Source organism: Spinacia oleracea, chromosome 2 (genome assembly GCF_020520425.1).
Source record: "Spinacia oleracea cultivar Varoflay chromosome 2, BTI_SOV_V1, whole genome shotgun sequence".
NCBI lineage: Eukaryota > Viridiplantae > Streptophyta > Magnoliopsida > Caryophyllales > Amaranthaceae > Spinacia > Spinacia oleracea.
Window position 1 is genome coordinate 96,673,255 of NC_079488.1, and position 17,893 is coordinate 96,691,147.

General features: G+C 37.8%; 3 protein-coding genes across 4 annotated transcripts; all 3 read right to left on the minus strand.

Annotated features, from left to right (window-relative positions):
- Window positions 1–3,357: 3,357 nt before the first annotated feature.
- On the minus strand, window positions 3,358–6,625 carry LOC110787600 (protein NRT1/ PTR FAMILY 5.10-like). The gene is made up of 3 exons (XM_021992224.2): window positions 6,329–6,625; window positions 6,035–6,252; window positions 3,358–4,958 (listed from the first exon to the last, which is right to left on the minus strand). Exons 1-3 carry the CDS (start codon window positions 6,489–6,491, stop codon window positions 3,591–3,593), a joined length of 1,749 nt encoding a protein of 582 aa, XP_021847916.2. The 5' UTR covers window positions 6,492–6,625; the 3' UTR covers window positions 3,358–3,590.
- A 2,289-nt stretch (window positions 6,626–8,914) lies between these two features.
- On the minus strand, window positions 8,915–12,637 carry LOC110787601 (protein NRT1/ PTR FAMILY 5.10-like). Of its 2 annotated transcripts, none has more exons than XM_021992225.2 (4): window positions 12,534–12,637; window positions 11,077–11,368; window positions 10,775–10,992; window positions 8,915–10,626 (listed from the first exon to the last, which is right to left on the minus strand). In XM_021992225.2, exons 2-4 carry the CDS (start codon window positions 11,273–11,275, stop codon window positions 9,301–9,303), a joined length of 1,743 nt encoding a protein of 580 aa, XP_021847917.1. In that variant the 5' UTR covers window positions 11,276–11,368; window positions 12,534–12,637; the 3' UTR covers window positions 8,915–9,300. The 2 variants fall into 2 exon arrangements, with proteins under 2 accessions (XP_021847917.1, XP_056693381.1); XM_056837403.1 differs by lacking the exon at window positions 12,534–12,637 and adding an exon at window positions 11,998–12,115.
- Window positions 12,638–13,114: 477 nt separating this feature from the next.
- LOC110787603 (protein NRT1/ PTR FAMILY 5.10) lies at window positions 13,115–16,388 on the minus strand. Its single transcript, XM_021992226.2, has 3 exons — window positions 15,743–16,388; window positions 15,426–15,643; window positions 13,115–14,694 (listed from the first exon to the last, which is right to left on the minus strand). The coding sequence occupies exons 1-3, from the start codon at window positions 15,897–15,899 to the stop codon at window positions 13,375–13,377; spliced, it is 1,695 nt and encodes a 564-aa protein (XP_021847918.1). The 5' UTR covers window positions 15,900–16,388; the 3' UTR covers window positions 13,115–13,374.
- Between the last annotated feature and the right edge of the window lie 1,505 nt (window positions 16,389–17,893).

Sequence of the window (17,893 nt, forward strand, 5' to 3'; positions counted from 1 at the left end):
GGTCCCTAGTCGGAGTTTTCTATAAAATTGGACGCATAGAAAATGTTAGACGACTAGAATGCAAGATGACTAGTAGTTCTGTTTCTTGAACTATGTGGACATGGCAATGTCATAATCATTTGCATAGATACTTACTTTGGGAAGACTAGTATCGGACAAGACCTATGAAACTTTACTGTAAGAGATGAAAATTTGTCATAAGTAAATTTCATTAAAATTATTAGACACTAAATCCTCAATACCTGAGTGATTTGAGATTACTTGTTTGAGAACTGGTGGCTTTGACGTTGACCAACCGTCGCACCGTAAAAGGAGGCTATAAAGGCAACGCTCAGGTAATCACCTATCAAACGAAGTCTAATCTCAAGATCGCAAGATTGGGATTGTCCTCCCATAAATCGGGATGAGATGCTTAAAAGTTGTACAAGGCCACTCGGAGAGCTAGAAACTGTGAAATGCATGGCCGTGCTCGGATGAATCATAGACTATGATTATCTGTTTATTTGATCAGTTGAACTCTGAAACCGAGGAACACCTCTGGACATAATAAGGATGACAACTCTTACCTTATGTTCAAGAGCAAGCATCGAGCGACAAAGGAATTAGGAAATGCACACTTGTCCCTAAGGACAAGTGGGAGACTGAAGGAAATAATGCCCTTGGTCCAAGTATGCATTCAATGTTAAGTCTAATAAATGCGGTTCAGTATTAATTAACAAGTTAATAATTCAGTGAGATCAAGTGAGCTGAATGCCTAGCTAGAGGCCGCTTCAGTTCAAGTGGAATTAATGATATTAATCCACAACTTACTCTTGACTGAACCCGTAGGGTCACACAAATAGTACGTAAACGGATCAAGTATTTAATGGCATTAAATACTCCATCTATGGATATTCGAAATCGACAGATCTTGGTTTCAGTGGGAGCTGAGATCGTCACAGGCAAGAAAAGAATACTCCGGAAACGATGATATTGCCGGAAACGGAAATATGGATCGTATCGGAAATATAAATATTATCCAAGTCGTACATGTTGCCGGAAACGGAAACATGGTACGTATCGGGAAATAGAAATATTGCCGGAATCGGAAATATTGCCGGAAACGGAAATATTGTCTGAATCGGAAATATTATCGGAATCGGAAAATAATTCCGGAAACGGAAATATTAAATATTTGTTCGAAACGGAAATTAATTCCGGAATCGGAAATGTTAAATATTGTTCGTATCGGAAATGAATTCCGGAATCGGAAAATTAATCGGAAGCGCGTCGTACGAATTAGCATCGGACGAGCTTGCTAGACGAAGGCCCAGCACGAAGCCAGGCCCACGTCCAGCAAGGGAAACGCGCGCCACAACACGCCAGCCCAAGGCTGCGCCAGGCCCACCGCAAGGCAGGCCCAGCGCGCGCCCAAGGCTGCGGCAGTCGTGGGCTGCGATGCTCGGGCTGTGCGCGCGCGCATGGCGCCCCTCGTGGGCTGCTGTGCGTGCGTGGGTGTTTGTGTTCACATACGAAACCTAAAACGTACAGGATTCGTTTAATGATTAAATTCCTAATCCTATTTGATAAATTAATTAAATAAGAGTTTCATTAGGATTCTAATTTAATTAATTCGTATCCTAATAGGATTCCAATTCTCTTTCCATACCCCTATAAATATGTGGTATGGGTTCACAATTTATAACAAGTATTCAAGTATTCAAAGTGAGTTTTTGAGAGAAAAATTCAGTCACATTCCTTGCCTAAAAGTGCCGAAAATTATTAGTACCTTAAGGGCGATTCTAGTTGGTCAATCTTAAGGCGGATCCGGACGTGCTGTGGACTATCTACGGAGGGACGACACTTGGAGTCCTAAAGACTTGTTCTTGTTCGGTTCGGGCGCAGCTAGGGAAGGCACGCAACAAAGAGTATGCATCTAAACTATGCTATATGATTATGTGTAAATAATATGTATTCCTGGCTAAATGGTTTTTCCGCATGATTTATGAATTGTCATATGTATCATAACCTAACAGTAAGTAATATGAATTTCAACCCTATTTCATTTAAAACACGGACATTCCGTGTTTTACATGGAACAGGGCTAAGAACCCTATTCCGTAATTTTTTTTTCGAAAATGATAAAGGTCGCAACATGCGACCTTTAAGCCGTGTCACAATGATGACATGGCATGCTTATATGTCGCGATTTAAATAGGAAATTAAAATATTTAACATATATATTCTATTATTCATGTTTCAAAAAAAGTTAGGAAAATCTTAATATTCTAATTTGTTTCCTTCTTTATATTGATTACCGTATTTACCTAATTTCATAGTAAAAATATTGCATTGATAGTAAAAATAGTAGGATGACGTATAGTCTACGTGGCGCATACATGTACCAATTAAACTCCAACACGTAAGATTGCGACAACTAAATGTTGTCGCAACTTGCGATCTTTATCATCACCTTTTTTTTTATTATGCGTTTTTCCTCAATTATTCTTCGTCAAAATTTATTACCTTTATAATTAATATTTTTTTATTATGTTTTGTATTATTAAATAGGTTCTTTTTTTTAAGGTCATTTATTAATTATCATGTCAATAAATAAAATTTCCAAATGAACCCAAGTGATTTGTTTTCCTTAACTGATAATTAACTTAATTATAGTCAACAAATAAAAAACAAACTTAATTCTAGTCAACAGATAAACAAACATAATAAAAATTCATTTATGTTCTCGGCCAAATTCCACTTCAATCACGATGATAACGATAAAAGGTGGTGGTGGTGGCGGCGACGGTGGAGGTGCTAGTGGTTGAGCTCACGGAGTGGAGGAAGTGACAATGATATGAATTGAGGTGGTGGTGGACGGGCAAATGATGGCGGTGGCTAAGGCGGGGCCGACAAAAATAATGGTTGCCGGAATTTGCTGGTGGGTCTGGTGAGGGTAAGTGGGGTAAGTGAATGGGGAAGTGAGGGTGAGTGAGAGTGGAGTGGGGTGAGAGGGACAAAAGGGACATTTCCTTAAATAAAGGTGGGTGTTTTGCGTAAAAATGGGCGTCGAATAGTAATGCCCAAAACAAATTTACAACTAAGTACTGTACTTTCTAAGAAGTATTTCGTAGTAAGCACAAGTACATAAACAATTACCCATAAAATCTGCCTTTACATCAAACTATTTCGTACTAGGCACTACACCTAATAAATGACCCAAAAAACCTGCATTTACATCAAAGTATTTCGTAATATGAACTAGCACATGAGCAATGATAACTTCTTTTCCAAAAAAAAAATCAGCCTTTGCATCAAAGTGTTTCCTCGTAGGCACTAGCACATTAGCAATGAGCCAATGACCCATAAAATCTGCCCTTGCATCAAATGAAATTATAGTGTACTTTTACATGGACATGTTATTGCACTTCCATTGTTATAATTGCATAAGGTAGATGTGATGATTTACAAAAAAAATACTCTCATAGAAATTACAGTATGAGAGCTGAATATAAAATGTGAGTAAAAGAACATGACAAATTGACTAGTAACTGTAAACCTAGCATTTACATTTGAACTTAGCTAACAAAGTTCCAACATTCTATCACCTTTTATAGACGAACCTTATTTTTGCTGTATATGTATGCTTTTGAGAAGTACATGAAGAGAGCCAATCCTATTACACTAAGACCTGCAAGGAGCCAATAGAAGTAATCAAGATGTGCGCGATTCAAGTTATCCGAAAACCAACTCTCTCCCCCATTTCCACTGCTTGCTTTGTTGATGACAGAGACAAGCAAGCTGCTTAAAAGGTTTCCTAATCCAAATATGCTTAGATATAAAGACAATCCGACACAACGCAATTCATTTGGTATCTGGTCATAGAAAAATTCTTGCAGGCCAATCAAGGTAAATACTTCTGCAATTCCAAACACAACATACTGCGGAAGCAACCACCAAATACTCATTGGGATCGTTACATCAGGAAAATCAATTAGCCCGTGTTGCAAAGCAGTGTTGAGCCTTTTTCTCTCTGTGACAGCAGCAATTACCATAGTAAATATGGATATCAACAAACCAGTTCCAATTCTCTGAAGCATTGATATGCCAGCAGGCTTTCCGGTCAATTTTCTGGCTATTGGCACCAGCAAGCGATCATAAAGCGGGATAAAGATAAATATGCAGATGTAAATAACACACTGCAATGCTGCAGCTGGTATGAAAAAGTTTGACCCAATTGATCTATCCAATGTAATACCTTGTTTGGTGAAGAAAGTTGCAGGCTGTGCAATGACAATTGCATAGACCAATATTGTTGTCCCAATAAGGAACAACCCAAGTACTGCCTTTGCTTCTTCAACCTCGCTCATGCTGCAAGTTTTAATATTTCTCGCTGACATCTCAGGCGCAAGCAAAGCTTTGTTGAGGAACATGAATTGTCGAGATCCAACGTGGAGTTCGGTTTCTAGAACCTCTTCACTTTCACCCACCTCTGGATATGTAGCATTCCAGTTTTGTGCTGCTGCAACAAACACTCTTCCTACCCTCTTGAATGGGTTTTCCCCTTCACCTTTCATAGTATAGCGATAAGTTGTAGTTCCCAGCAAAAATATGAGCTGAGCAATGACCATGATAATGCATGGGATTCCAAATCCAAGGCCCCAACTAAGGTTATCCTGAACATAGCTCAAGACTCCTGTACCAAGGAAAGCACCCATGCAAACACCAAAATACCACCAGTTAAAGAAAGAACTTTTGGCTCTGCTCTCGTTCGGGTCGTCTTCATCAAACTGGTCAGCACCAAAAGCCTGGACACAAGGCTTGTGCCCACCTTGACCAACAGCTACCAGATAAAGGGAGACAAAAAATATTATTATCTGCAAGTTCGATGAACATCCAGGAGGACCCTCGTTGCTCCTCCCTTGGTTGAGACAACTAAGGGAAGGTAGCATTGCTGATAAAGTCAGTATGCCCAGCCCCTGCATTTGGTAATCCATCCAGGTGAGATGTAAAACAAATATACTCTGTACTACTTTAGCATAGTAATATGCTTCAAAACAACACTGTATAGTGAACCTAGACCAAAATCACACTCCGTTGAAAATTATAATGTGATTATATTGTTTTTCAAGTATAAAGATTGAAGACTGAATCTTGAAGAACTGGAAACCAGTACAAATCCGCCAACTTCATTATTAATCTGATACTCACTCGGTCACTCCTTAAGCAGATGGCACTTCATTATTAATCTGATACTCACTCGGATATTACCACCATAATTAGCCATATGGAGACCAGCTTAGACTAAACCCTAAACTAGTCAATGAATGAACCCAACCCCACCCCCCACACCAAAAAAGAGTTGTCAGAGTAGAATGAAGGCCGATGTTATCACGAGCATTACAAACTTTTAATCAATCAGAATTCAGATGCCTAAAAACTCAAATATCAAAAGCAATCCAGTTTAAAATTTAAGAGTCAACGCTTACGCAAAGAATAATCACACCTTCACTTGAACCCTCTAATCAATTTCCACTGAGAAGAACTCATAGTTGATCCCTAGATTGGATTAGTAAGTTCAACCCCACATGTTATTCCTAAACCACCCGCACCTATACATAACACCCTTCAATATACTCAATAAACGGAGGAGGGTTTCCAAGTTAATCTCCTTGATAAACCAACAAAACATATCAAGGAGATAAATTGGGAATTTCCCTAAACGGAGTACCAAAGAAAAATTGCCTTGAGATTAGACAAAAAAGTTCTATCTTTTGAGTGTTCTATCATCACTTCAACTACAAAACCAAGTCATCAACAATATGTAGTCTGTGTGATTCACTTAATAACAATCGTCCAATTTCTCATCAATCAAACGTACAACAATATCAACAACAAAATGACAACAATCAAACGAGAACTTAACAATTCGAATAAAATCCCACAATTTCCTGCAATTTATGTCCAATTTCAAAAATACCCACCAAATAAATAAAAAACTACACATAAATGTCAATTATAATTAGATTAACAATTGAAGTGAAAGAATACTAACCAAGATGTAAATGAGGGTAGCAGCAACAATAGTATAATACTTTCCCAAAAAAGAATCAGCAATAACAGCTCCCAAAATAGTAAGCAGGAAAGATACCCCAGTCCAAGCATTAACATTAGAAGCCGCCATTGCCGTTGACTGCCGTAAATCCCCAGTTAAATAGCTTATCAAGTTTCCAGATATTCCAAAATATGCAATCCTCTCCGCCATCTCCACCCCTTTTGAAACAATTCTCAATTAATTCTGGAAAGTAAAAACTAATTGGAAATGAATTTTGCTTTGATTAAGACTTACAAATGATGAAAGAAGCGGATAACCACTGTCCATGGTTGGATCTAACGGACGGACGGTTCTTGTAATCAACGGAACCGTGGACGGTGGATCCTTCTGGTGGTTGTCGCGGTTGCTCCGCCGTGAGAAGGGGTGTGTAAGGGAGGAGCTCAGCCGAAGTTGCCATTATTAAGAACCTTCCCCAAATTAAGAAAATTCAATTGCTTTTTTTTTTGGCGGCACCAATTGAAAGTTAACCCTTGAAGTTTGAACCATGTCCAGAGATTTAGTTAAGTCGGTCCAAACCACTACTAGGGGAGGCTTCCTCAGACAATAACAAAAAATAATATTAAGGAAACTTCAACTTATTTAATGAATTTGACCCACAAAATAAACATTGATCTCTGACTCAAAATATGTTGTTTGGTACAAAATGGTAATGTAAGTATGTAATCATGTTGACTTGTGAGTTGTGAATACCAAACTATGTTGTTTGGTACCAAATAACAAAATACAACCATCCTGCTTTTAATTACCAACTATGTTGTTTGGTACCAAATGAAAACAACAATTGCAGAAAACACATATATAATTATTTAATTCTTAGTATTGTCTAGTGTTGTCTAAGACTTCCTCCTACTAGGGCTCAAAATGAGCAAAATCAACTAGGGTGTCTAGGCTTGACGCTTTGAGAAAAGTACTACTTTGATCTTTGAAGACCGTTCTACCAATAAGGTGGCTGATGCATTAGCGAAGAGTGCAAGAAAGAACCACATTTTGGCTTTCCATAGCTGTAATTTATTAACCCCTCCCATGGTTTGTAAGGAATTTTTATTAGCTGATTCTAACTTCACATCCTCTATTGGTGGAGAGCAAATCTCTGATGTTGTAATTCCTTCTCCTAACTCTGTTGGGCTGTTTAGGGATCAAAGTGATTTTTGGTTCTACTACGAGGAGTTCCCACCGCCTTCGGCGAGGTAATCTCCCGTGGGAGTTTGCATGAGTACCTCGATGGGCAGCATCCCTCCCAGTTGAGATTTTTTCCATTCCCAAGGCTCGAACCCGAGACCTTGGTTAAGGAGCAAGAGGCCCTTAACCACTCATGCCAACCTCAATTGGTTAGGGATCAAAGTGATTCTTCACTGATCTCTATTATTTAATTGTAGTATGTTTATTATCAAAAAAAAAAACTAGGGTGTCTAGGGGTACTGCCCTTAAACGACGGTTGGCCTTATTATGTAGAGACTTCGCTCGTGATGAACGAGTAATTTGTAGGAAATCACCAAATACAAGAACTTTTTATGACAAAGTTAATGCGAAATGAAATGCTTAAGTAAAACCGCAAACAAAGTTAAACAAATATCATTGATTAATATGTAATGAAAAACTGGACAAACATTCATTCACGAAGAGATGTACCTCCATGGTTGAATGTTTGGAAAACAAAGAACGTAAACTGCTGGAAGTGCTTCGATGCATGAGGGAAACGCTACAGCTAGGCTACTAAGCCTATGGCTAAAACTACGAAAAGCTCTGAAAGTAAGAAATACTTTGTTTGTGTGTAGATGATGTCCAATTGAATGCCGGTTTTGAGTGTATATATACTCCTAGTGAGAGACGTGCGGTTGAAGAGCGGTTTTCAGAAGAGTAGGGTTTATTCCCATAACTGCTTATACGGGGGAGAGAGCAATTGAGAAATCGTGGCCATGTCAGCCTTGACCTTTTCTGCATTTCCTAACTTCCTTGTAACTAGCGATGTCATTCTTCTTCTTCTGGGATTTGCCTTTCTATTGGGCTTGTCCTCTGTTGGGCTCTTTTACTCTTTGTTTTGGGCTTGCATCTTGACCAGGCTTGGCTTGATCGTTGACCCTTTTTTATTTTAGGGCCTTTGACCTACCGTATACCTTGCTAAGGATAGGTTTTAAAATGTGTACAACACACACACACAAAGGTTATAATTTGTCCCCATTTTTTCAAAAAAGTCATTTCTTACAAAAGTGGAATAAAAAGAAGTAATTTATAACAAATTCAGCTACTTTTTAATAAACACCTTGTCGAATTTCTGCCAAAAAATCAAGTTTTAAACATGATATGTGCGTGAGTCACTAATTATATATATATATATATATATATATATATATATATATATATATATATATATATATATATATATATATATATATATATATATATATTATATATATATATATATATATAATATATATAATATATATATATTATATATATTATATATATATATATATATATATATATATATATAATATATATATATATATAATAATATATATATAATAATATATATATAATATATATATATATATATATATATATATATAATAATAATATATATATAATATATATATATATAGGTAAAAAGAAATCCGATGAGCTGCCCTCGCACAGGCCTCGAACCACTTAAGCCAATCCCAATTCCAGCGTAAGTCACTAATGGTTTAGTTTTTTATAGACTGTAAAGATAGACTAGGTATTAATACTATGGACAAAGTTGTAATTTTGTTGAGATAAATTTTGTAATTGGATCAATGTTTTAGAAAATTCAAACATAGAATTGCTGCACAATATTGAAGGACGGCAGGAGAATGAAAGTGCCACAACAGTACACCATCAGTATACAATATTTTTCAATTTTTGATATCTTGTCATGCCTTTGCACATTCCTATAACTCATACTCGAGCAAATGAACAAGCCCACGAGCCAGATCGCGGGAGTATGCAACCAACTCTTTCCTCCTACACGTCTCAACCGAACACCAAATCCAACATTCCGTAGGGACGGTGGAAATCCAACATTCCTTAGTTGAAAAAAAAAATATCATATGAACATATATAATTGCACTTAGGCGTGTTCTTTTGAACTTTGTTTGGCTGAACTGAATGGAACTGCAATTAAGTCCAAAAGAACAGGGTCTTAGATTACATTTTCCGTACAACATAAAGACGCATTATATCAACTTCTAAGAAGAAGCCTTGTTTTTGTTGTATATGTATGACTTTGCAAAATACACAAAGAAAGCCAACTGTAAGACACTAAGAGCAGCAAGCAGCCAATAGAAGTAATCAAGATGTGCATGATTCAAGTTATTAGAAAACCAACTCTCTCCACCACCTCTAAATCTGGTTACTTTGTTGATCAATGAAACAAGAAAGCTGCTTAACAGACCTCCTAACCCTAATATACTCAGATACAGAGACAATCCCACACTACGCAACTCATTGGGAACCTGGTCATAAAAATATTCTTGCAGGCCAACCATGGTGAATGCCTCTGATATTCCCATCAAGGCATATTGTGGAAGAAGCCACCAAATACTCATTGGGATCGTCACATTAGGCAAATCCATTAGCCCGTGTTCAGAAGCAGTTTCAAGCCTTCTTTTCTCTATGACAGCGGCAATTACCATAGCAATTATGGAAATGAACTGCCCGATTCCAATCCTCTGAAGCATTGATATCCCAGCAGGCTTTCCAGTTGATTTTCTTGCAATTGGCACAAGAACACGGTCATATATCGGGAGAAACACAATAATGCAGATGCCAGAAAAAGACATCATTGCTGCAGCTGGTATAGCAAAATTAGACGTGATTGATCTATCCAACGTAATGCCTTGTTTGAGGAAGAAAGTTGTGGTTTGTGAGTAAACAATTGCAAATACCAAATTTGTGGCCCATGTAGGAAACAGCTTAAGCACTGCCTTTGCCTCTTCAACCTCACTCTTGCTGCAAGCTTTTACACATCTCTTTACGGTGTCAGGTGCAATTAAAGCTTTGTTCAGAAATGTCAACTGTACAGATCCATCATGGGGTTTTGCATCACCATCACCATCACCATCCACAGGAAGTTTAGCATTCCAATTATTTGCCGCTGCTACAAACACTCTTCCAATCCTTGTAAACGGACTTTCCCCTTCAAGTTTCACAGGGTATCGATAAGTCATAGTTCCTAACAAAAGTATGACCAGGGCTATTACCAAGAGAATGCATGGAATTCCAAATCCGAGAGCCCAACTAAGGTTGTCCTGTACATAACTCAAGACTCCAATACCCAACAAACCACCCAAACAGACACCGAAATACCACCAGTTAAAGAAAGAACTTTTGGCTTTACGCTCCGTTGGATCTTCTTCATCAAACTGATCCGCCCCAAAAGCCTGAAGACAAGGCTTGTGCCCACCTTGTCCAATTGCTACCAGATAAAGCCCAACAAAGAATATTATTATCTGTGAATTGTTGAGACAGCTAAGGGATGACAACATTGCTGATAAAGCCATCAGACCCAGCCCCTGTTAAGATCAATAATATAATATTTTGATAAAAGGCTAAACTATCCAGTGCAGCTGTGCAGTTAGTTAGACCATAAAAAAAAAAAGGCATGTGCATTACACTTATTATATATTTAGTTAATATAGCAGTCAATCATTGAGTACTTACCAAGATGTAAATGCAGGAAGAAGCAACAATGGTATAATACTTGCCCATAAAAGAATCAGCAATAACAGCCCCTAAAATAGGTAGCAATTTAGACACCCCACTCCAAGCATTGATATTCGAAGCTGCCATTGCCGTTGGCTGTCCTAATTCCCCCGTTAAATAGCTTATCAAGTTTCCTGATATCCCAAAATATGCCATCCTCTCTGCCATCTCCACCCCTTTGAAAATAAAATGTTTGGATAAAATTTCTGCATAGGAAGTAGTATTTTTTTATTTTTATATAAAAAAAAAGATCAACTTACAGATGAAGAAAGAAGCAGAAATCCAGCGGCCATGCTTGGATCTGATGGCGGGACGGTGCTTGTAATCAACGGCGCCAGGGACAGTGTCTTGTTCTTGCTGCTCTGCTGTGAGAAGGGGTGTATAAGGGAGACTCTCAGTCTCAGCTGAAGCTGAGTCTACAACGACAATGGCATTGTATTTAGAGTTGGAGGTTGCCATTTACAGTTTAAGACAACCCAATCTGCAATTAAGTTGCAGCAGATGCAAACAGACTGCCTCTGTCAGAGAGTGTGCGTCCTTTCTGTCAGTTTCCTACAATGATTTTTGCTGTGTTACATAGAGGCAAAAAGAGTATGTGTAGACGGGATATGATACAATTTCACTATTCCGTTATCCATTTCCCCCCAAAATTATTTCACAATTAAATTTATCTTTTTTTTTTGGGTTGGCATGTATTTGCCAATACATGCATGGCATGTTTTTGGACTTCCTCGAGGCAAAAAGAGTATGTGTAGACGGGATATGATCCAAGATTTTGAGTAAAACATATGCTCCCTCCGTCCCGGAATACTCGACCCGGTTTGACCGGTACAGAGTTTAAGGGACTTGAATTGACTTATTTAATTTAATAAGTAGTAGTTGATAGTGGGGTATTATTTTAATGTAGTTAGTGGGAGGTGTGTTAAGAGGTGGGGTTGGGGGAGAGTAGGGGTTGAATTTTTAATTATTTTTTGTATGGAGTAGGGGTTAGGTGGGTTAATAGGTGTAGAGTGAGAAATAATATAATATTGTTAGAATATTTTCATTTTTAGAAACAGGTCAAGTATTAAGGGACGGTCCGATAAGGAAAACAGGTCAAGTCCCGATAAGGAAAACAGGTCAAGTCCCGATAAGGAAAACAGGTCAAGTATTCCGGGACGGAGGGAGTAATAAGACTTTACCAAAAGCATCCATTTTCTGGATTTCCCAATGTTTATTCTGACCCCACGTGCATTTAAGTAATGGGGAGTATGGCCCTCTCTGGATGAGGGAGATGATGATAACCATAAACCACACCTACTATGGGGAGCCGGGAGGAGACCACACGTGGAAGAACGGGAACCACACAGTAACAGACTAACAGTTAAGACAGGTCCATAACATTCATGGGATAGTGACCAAACAAAGAGTTTGTTCTACTAATATTATTGCCTTATTTTACCTGAAAATAAATTAACTTCGCTTTAAACTAAAAAGTACTACAGTAAATATTATGGAAATTAAAAAAAATACAAAAAATAAAGCCCAAACCGGTTCATTACTTCTTTTTTTTTTTTTAAAAGACCCTAAGCCAAATTGGTTCATTGGTTTCTGTTTCATCTCATTCCAAATGCTACTAATGCAGTAGTGCTGAATTCACTAACACCCTTGCATTTACGTTTTGCACCAACAAGAAGCAAGAACTGGATCCATATTGTATTCAAGTCAAAGGACTTACAACAGAGGGAAGCCAGCTTTTGGATAAACCTCGTGGACTTTCCTCGCGGTAATTGTGGATAGCTCATGGACCATCCCCGTATAAAGGTAAGGAAACTTATCAATCTGAAAGCACAGGAAAATATCCTTTGAAGCAAACCACAAAAATGCTTAGTGTAGATAGTATAACTACAATTTGCAGAGAGGAAAATAAAATACATGGAAGTTCATAAATCATAATACATGTACGGTAATCTTGCCTTGTTCACGAAGCAGTCCCGAGGTTAATTTCTCTGTGACAGAAGCAGCTACTATAGTAAAGATGAATAGTCAGCCAGACAAAGAGAAAGAAATCAAGTTTGGACTTTACTCTGGAATTCTTTACTTTTTACAGATTACGCAATTGTATGCAATACAAAACTAGAGATTAAGCATTGCAACTTACATATTTATATAAGTAAATAAGATAAGTGAAAACTGAAAAGTGAAAACCCCCTCTTTTCCCCCATTAACTGTCAACTGAAAACTAACAGAACAGCGAGCAATAGACCCTAAGACGCATACAATCCCTTCTACGGAGTACCATTTAGTGCACCAGAAACATCGAGCAATAGAATTATAATTCATCATATCTAGAGTCGAATAAACAAGTACACATTTGCAGTTTTTCTCAACATTCTCATGGCAACTACTAGTGCATTTCACTTAAAAGTTGCTCCACATCAACTTTTACACATGGGGAAACGGAAACATTCATGTACATGAGCTCTAAAATTACTTCCAACCAGCAATAAATAAGTCACTGACCTCGCCTTTACGTTTTGCTCTTAGCTTACATTCTGCATACAACATGAAGTAGAATTCTATAGACGAGCCTTGTTTTTGTTGTATATGTATGACTTTGCAAAATACACAAATAGACCCAGTCCTATGGAACTAAGACCAGCAAGCAGCCAATAGAAGTAATCAAGATGTGCACGATTCAAGTTATTCGAAAACCAGCTCTCTCCCCCACTGGTTGCCTTGTTAATCAATGAAACCAGTACGCTACTTAAAAGGCCTCCTATGCCAAATATACTCAGATACAGAGATAATCCTACACTACGCAATTCATTTGGGACCTGGTCGTAAAAAAATTCTTGCAGGCCAACCATGGTAAATGCCTCTGATATTCCAAACAAGGCATATTGTGGAAGCAGCCACCAAATACTCATTGGGATCGTCACATTAGGCATATCTATAAGTCCATATCGAGAAGCAGTTTCGAGTCTTTTCTTCTCTGTGATGGCGGCAACTACCATACAAATACTGGAAATGAACAGCCCTGTCCCGATTCTCTGAAGCATTGATATGCCAGAAGAATTTCCAGTAATATTTCTGAAAACTGGCACAAGAATACGATCATAAATCGGGAGAACAATAACAATGCAGATGCCTATAAAAGACTGTAACGCTGCAGCTGGTATAGCAAAGTTAGACCCGATTGATCTATCCAATGTTATGCCTTGTTTGGTGAAGAAAGTTGGGGGCTGTGAGAAGACAATTGCAAAAACCAATGTTGTTGCCCATATAGGAAACAGCCTAAGGACTGCCTTTGCCTCTTCAACCTCACTCTTTGATATCTCTGTCACAAGCAAAGCTTTGTCAAGGAACTTGAATTGTCGAGACCCATCATGGAGCTTGATTCTATGAGCATGTTCATTGTCACCTACCATGGGAGATGTAGCCTTCCAATTCCGAGCTGCTGCAACAAATACTCTTCCAATCCTACTGAATGGACTTTCCCCTTCAACCTTCATAGTGTAGCGATAAGTCGTAATTCCAAGCAGAAATATGACCAAAGATAACGCCATAATAATGCATGGAATTCCAAATCCGAGACCCCAACTAAGGTTGTCCTGTACATAACTCAAGACTCCAATACCCAACAAACCACCCACACAAACACCAAAATACCACCAGTTAAAGAAAGAGCTTTTCGCTTTGCTCTCCGAGGGGTCTTCTCCATCAAACTGATCAGCCCCAAAAGCCTGAACACAAGGCTTATGCCCACCTTGTCCTATGGCCACCAGATATAGGGCAACAAAGAATATTATTGTCTGCAAATGTGCTGAGCTTCCGGGACCACCATCAATGCAACTAAGAGAAGGCAGCATTGCTGACAAAGTTAGCAAGCCCAGCCCCTGTTAGCCATCCAGGTGAGATGAATAGAAAACAAGATTAGCATAATAAGTTATCAAAATCTAATCCACAAAATCAATCTACCAAAAAATATACTATCTTTAGATTTATGTGGTTAAGGAACTTCATCAAGAATATCATCAAATGACCCATCTCAATCACATAGACACGCTCAACTAGTCAACCTCCACTTCTGCTTTAAAGCAAAGGAAAGACAAGGACTCAATCTTAATTATGGTGGTCACCAAAAAATATTCACTGAATCATAAATCAAAATATCATTTTCTTTATTGCGTAAGGTTAAATGGCTAACTGTTAGTCGCCTAACACCAAATGAAGTCTACAAACCTACAACCTATGCTTGACATTTGACATCATGTGTCTATATTTTTGTCAATTAACTGCATCTCAATTATTAATAAACCAGAAAACCATGTCAGCTAGTCAGCTAGTCAGCTAGATTATTATGTTGACATAGTTCACCATTTCACATTCAACATTATCAACCTATGCTGCTGTGCATACAACAAAATTTACGCTCAAATTAGTGAATAAAGAGTTGCAAATCCAATCAAATCTCATTTTTAATCGTGATCAATTTCTCTCTATTTGATCAACTAAAGAATCAAACAGTTTCATGAACATCCACCGAAATTCCCAATTACAAGCTCTCAATTCAATTGAACTTCTAAACATAATTAAATTAAATTAAGATAACAAAATAGAAACTTACCAAGATGTAAATGATGGAAGAGGCAATAATAGTATAAAACTTGCCCACAAAAGAGTCAGCAATAACAGCCCCCAAAATAGGGAGCAAACAAGCAACCCCACTCCAAGCATTGATGTTAACAGCCGCCATTGCCGTTGACTGTCCCAATTTCCCCGTCAAAAAACTTATCAAGTTTGACGATATTCCATAGTACGCAATCCTCTCCGCCATCTCCACCCCTTATTAATCCAACCAAAAAAATAAGTCAACCCTTTTGAGTTTTGATCAACACAACAAAAATGGTAACTTTAAGAAAAATGAGTTTTTATTAGACTTACAGATGATAAAAGAAGCGGATAACCACCGCCCATGTTTTGATCGTACGGCGGGTTGATTCTTGTGGTCGACGGCGCCAACGACGGTGTCCGGTGGTTGTTGGTGGTCAGCCATCAGAAGGGGAGTGTTAATGAGAAGCTCAGTTGATGATGACCCCATTTTTAAAGGGAGGAGAGAACAACCCTGAATTCTTTCTGGAAACAGCAAATCCGTAAATCGGGAAGAATCTGCTAACAGTTTGATCTTTTTGAAAAAATGGGACTTTTAAGTTTGACTCTCTTACTCTGTTTTCAGTAGTAGCACTAGAAATGGGAAGACTGGAAAACGTGTTGGAATTTCTTTATTTCTGAAATGGGTAAAGTTGTTTTTTCTGGGTCTTGAGAATTTGTGGGGGGTTTTAAAGACGTTAATGATGAACCAATCTTGGTGATTTAGCAGAAAGAGGGGACTTTGGGACTGTGAATCTGTGATCTTATTCTCCTAGTATCTCACCATATCACACTAAACTACTAAAGTACTCCAACTTTTATTTGTTTTGTTACCTACATATTAGAATATGACAATAACAACTCTATGATCCTAAATTCCTAATCTACCTTTTTTTTTTGGTACTAGATGATGGGAAAAAGAAAAAAAAACAATGTGAAATCTATACCTAGTCTATCTATACCTAGTATTTAAAAACTTAAACCACTAACCCCATATCTCCACGTGTCACTCTTTTCCTATTTTCTCTTTCTCTGTTTTCAACGCTCCCTCTTCACTCTTCCTTATGATATGTTTTTTCGGACTACTTAATCCTCTTCCTCTTCCCCTTCAACCCAATTAAAATGTATTTACTAATTAATTCATTTTTTAATTCAAATTCAATGTATCGTTCAATGGACTTATTTAATCAGTCAAATTCTCATCTTTCCACTTTTAATTTGACTGTTTCAGATAATTTAATTGGGACCATAAATTGAATTGAATTATTGAGAAAAACTCTTTGTATAACCCAATATTATTCTTCATATAAAAGTCTCTGAACTCGCCAATTTGGTGCTCACGATTCAAATGGTGGCTTTGGTTTAACCTTTCAGTTACAATTATGATTTATGAACAATTCATATTTTAAGGATTTGGTATCGGACCTTAATTATTTGATTCTTGGTTGCAGCTACAATTCGAATACAATACGGAGTACTTAATTTTATCCAAAATGGAAGAGCGGTGTCACCCGTATCGTGGTGTTTTGATGAAAGCATCGGGTGGATTGTCTGGTATGTGGCAAACTGCCAACCATGGCTTATGTGGAAGGGAGGTCCATCTTTTTCTATCTCCTCCTATCGTTCTGGAGAATTCAACTACGGAGTTTGACTATTATTAATATTAGTTTTCCATTAATTATATTGTTGAATTTAATGATCTATTGTGCTTGGATTTCCAATGGGCAGGTACACCAAATTGTCCTGCTTATACATTCAGTTTTGTCCAATTTGAATCTAATCCTTAGGGACATGACACAATTTCAAGAGACTTAGATATTTATTCACCAAGAGATTAATAATGTTGAGGAGAGGAGGATTGTTGGGGGTAGAAGAAGGTAACTTTACTCATTTTCACTTTGATTATGTTTCTTTTATTGTCTCAAGCCATTTAATTCTTCACGCTTCCAAATAGATAAATATGTTGTTGATTTCTATTTTGTCATAGAAAAACTAACTAACAAATTTCAATGTCTCTGGCGATCAGATGGGCTGAGCAAGCTAATGTGATATTTTATGGTCATGATACCAACAAGGAAGCTTGTTTCGGGCTTGTGGGGTACTTCAAGGTTTTTGTTGACGTCAATATGTTTTGGTGATGTTGGCTCGGGTTGGGTGTTGTGGTACGGAATAGCGATAGTGATGTGGTGGATTGTGATTCAAGTGTGGAAAAGTGGGAGTCGGGTGTGGGAGACGGGCAGTGGCGGTACCAGTGAACCCTTACTGGACCGGATAAACAACTGATATGTACATTTTTCAAAAATAAAAATAATACAAACATAAGTTAAATCATGTAAACGCAGCTCTATAACACAAATAAACCGAGTGCCTTAGTGGTCATAGCTTCAATTTGCAAACCCAATTATCACGGGTTTGATTCCAAGCTTGTTGTTCATGTCTTCTTAG

Bases quoted from the DNA above. Each gene is read 5' to 3' on its own strand.
- LOC110787600 (XM_021992224.2), bottom strand. From the start codon at position 6,491: ATGGCAACTTCGGCTGAGCTCCTCCCTTACACACCCCTTCTCACGGCG. The intron at 6,253-6,328 runs GTAAGTCTTAAT...TTGTTTCAAAAG, and splicing joins ATCCGCTTCTTTCATCATTT to GGGTGGAGATGGCGGAGAGG. The intron at 4,959-6,034 runs GTTAGTATTCTT...TACCAAATGCAG, and splicing joins CTACCCTCATTTACATCTTG to GGGCTGGGCATACTGACTTT.
- LOC110787601 (XM_021992225.2), bottom strand. From the start codon at position 11,275: ATGGCAACCTCCAACTCTAAATACAATGCCATTGTCGTTGTAGACTCA. The intron at 10,993-11,076 runs GTAAGTTGATCT...TTATTTTCAAAG, and splicing joins TTCTGCTTCTTTCTTCATCT to GGGTGGAGATGGCAGAGAGG. The intron at 10,627-10,774 runs GTAAGTACTCAA...TGATCTTAACAG, and splicing joins CTTCCTGCATTTACATCTTG to GGGCTGGGTCTGATGGCTTT.
- LOC110787603 (XM_021992226.2), bottom strand. From the start codon at position 15,899: ATGGGGTCATCATCAACTGAGCTTCTCATTAACACTCCCCTTCTGATG. The intron at 15,644-15,742 runs GTAAGTCTAATA...TGGATTAATAAG, and splicing joins ATCCGCTTCTTTTATCATCT to GGGTGGAGATGGCGGAGAGG. The intron at 14,695-15,425 runs GTAAGTTTCTAT...GATGGCTAACAG, and splicing joins CTTCCATCATTTACATCTTG to GGGCTGGGCTTGCTAACTTT.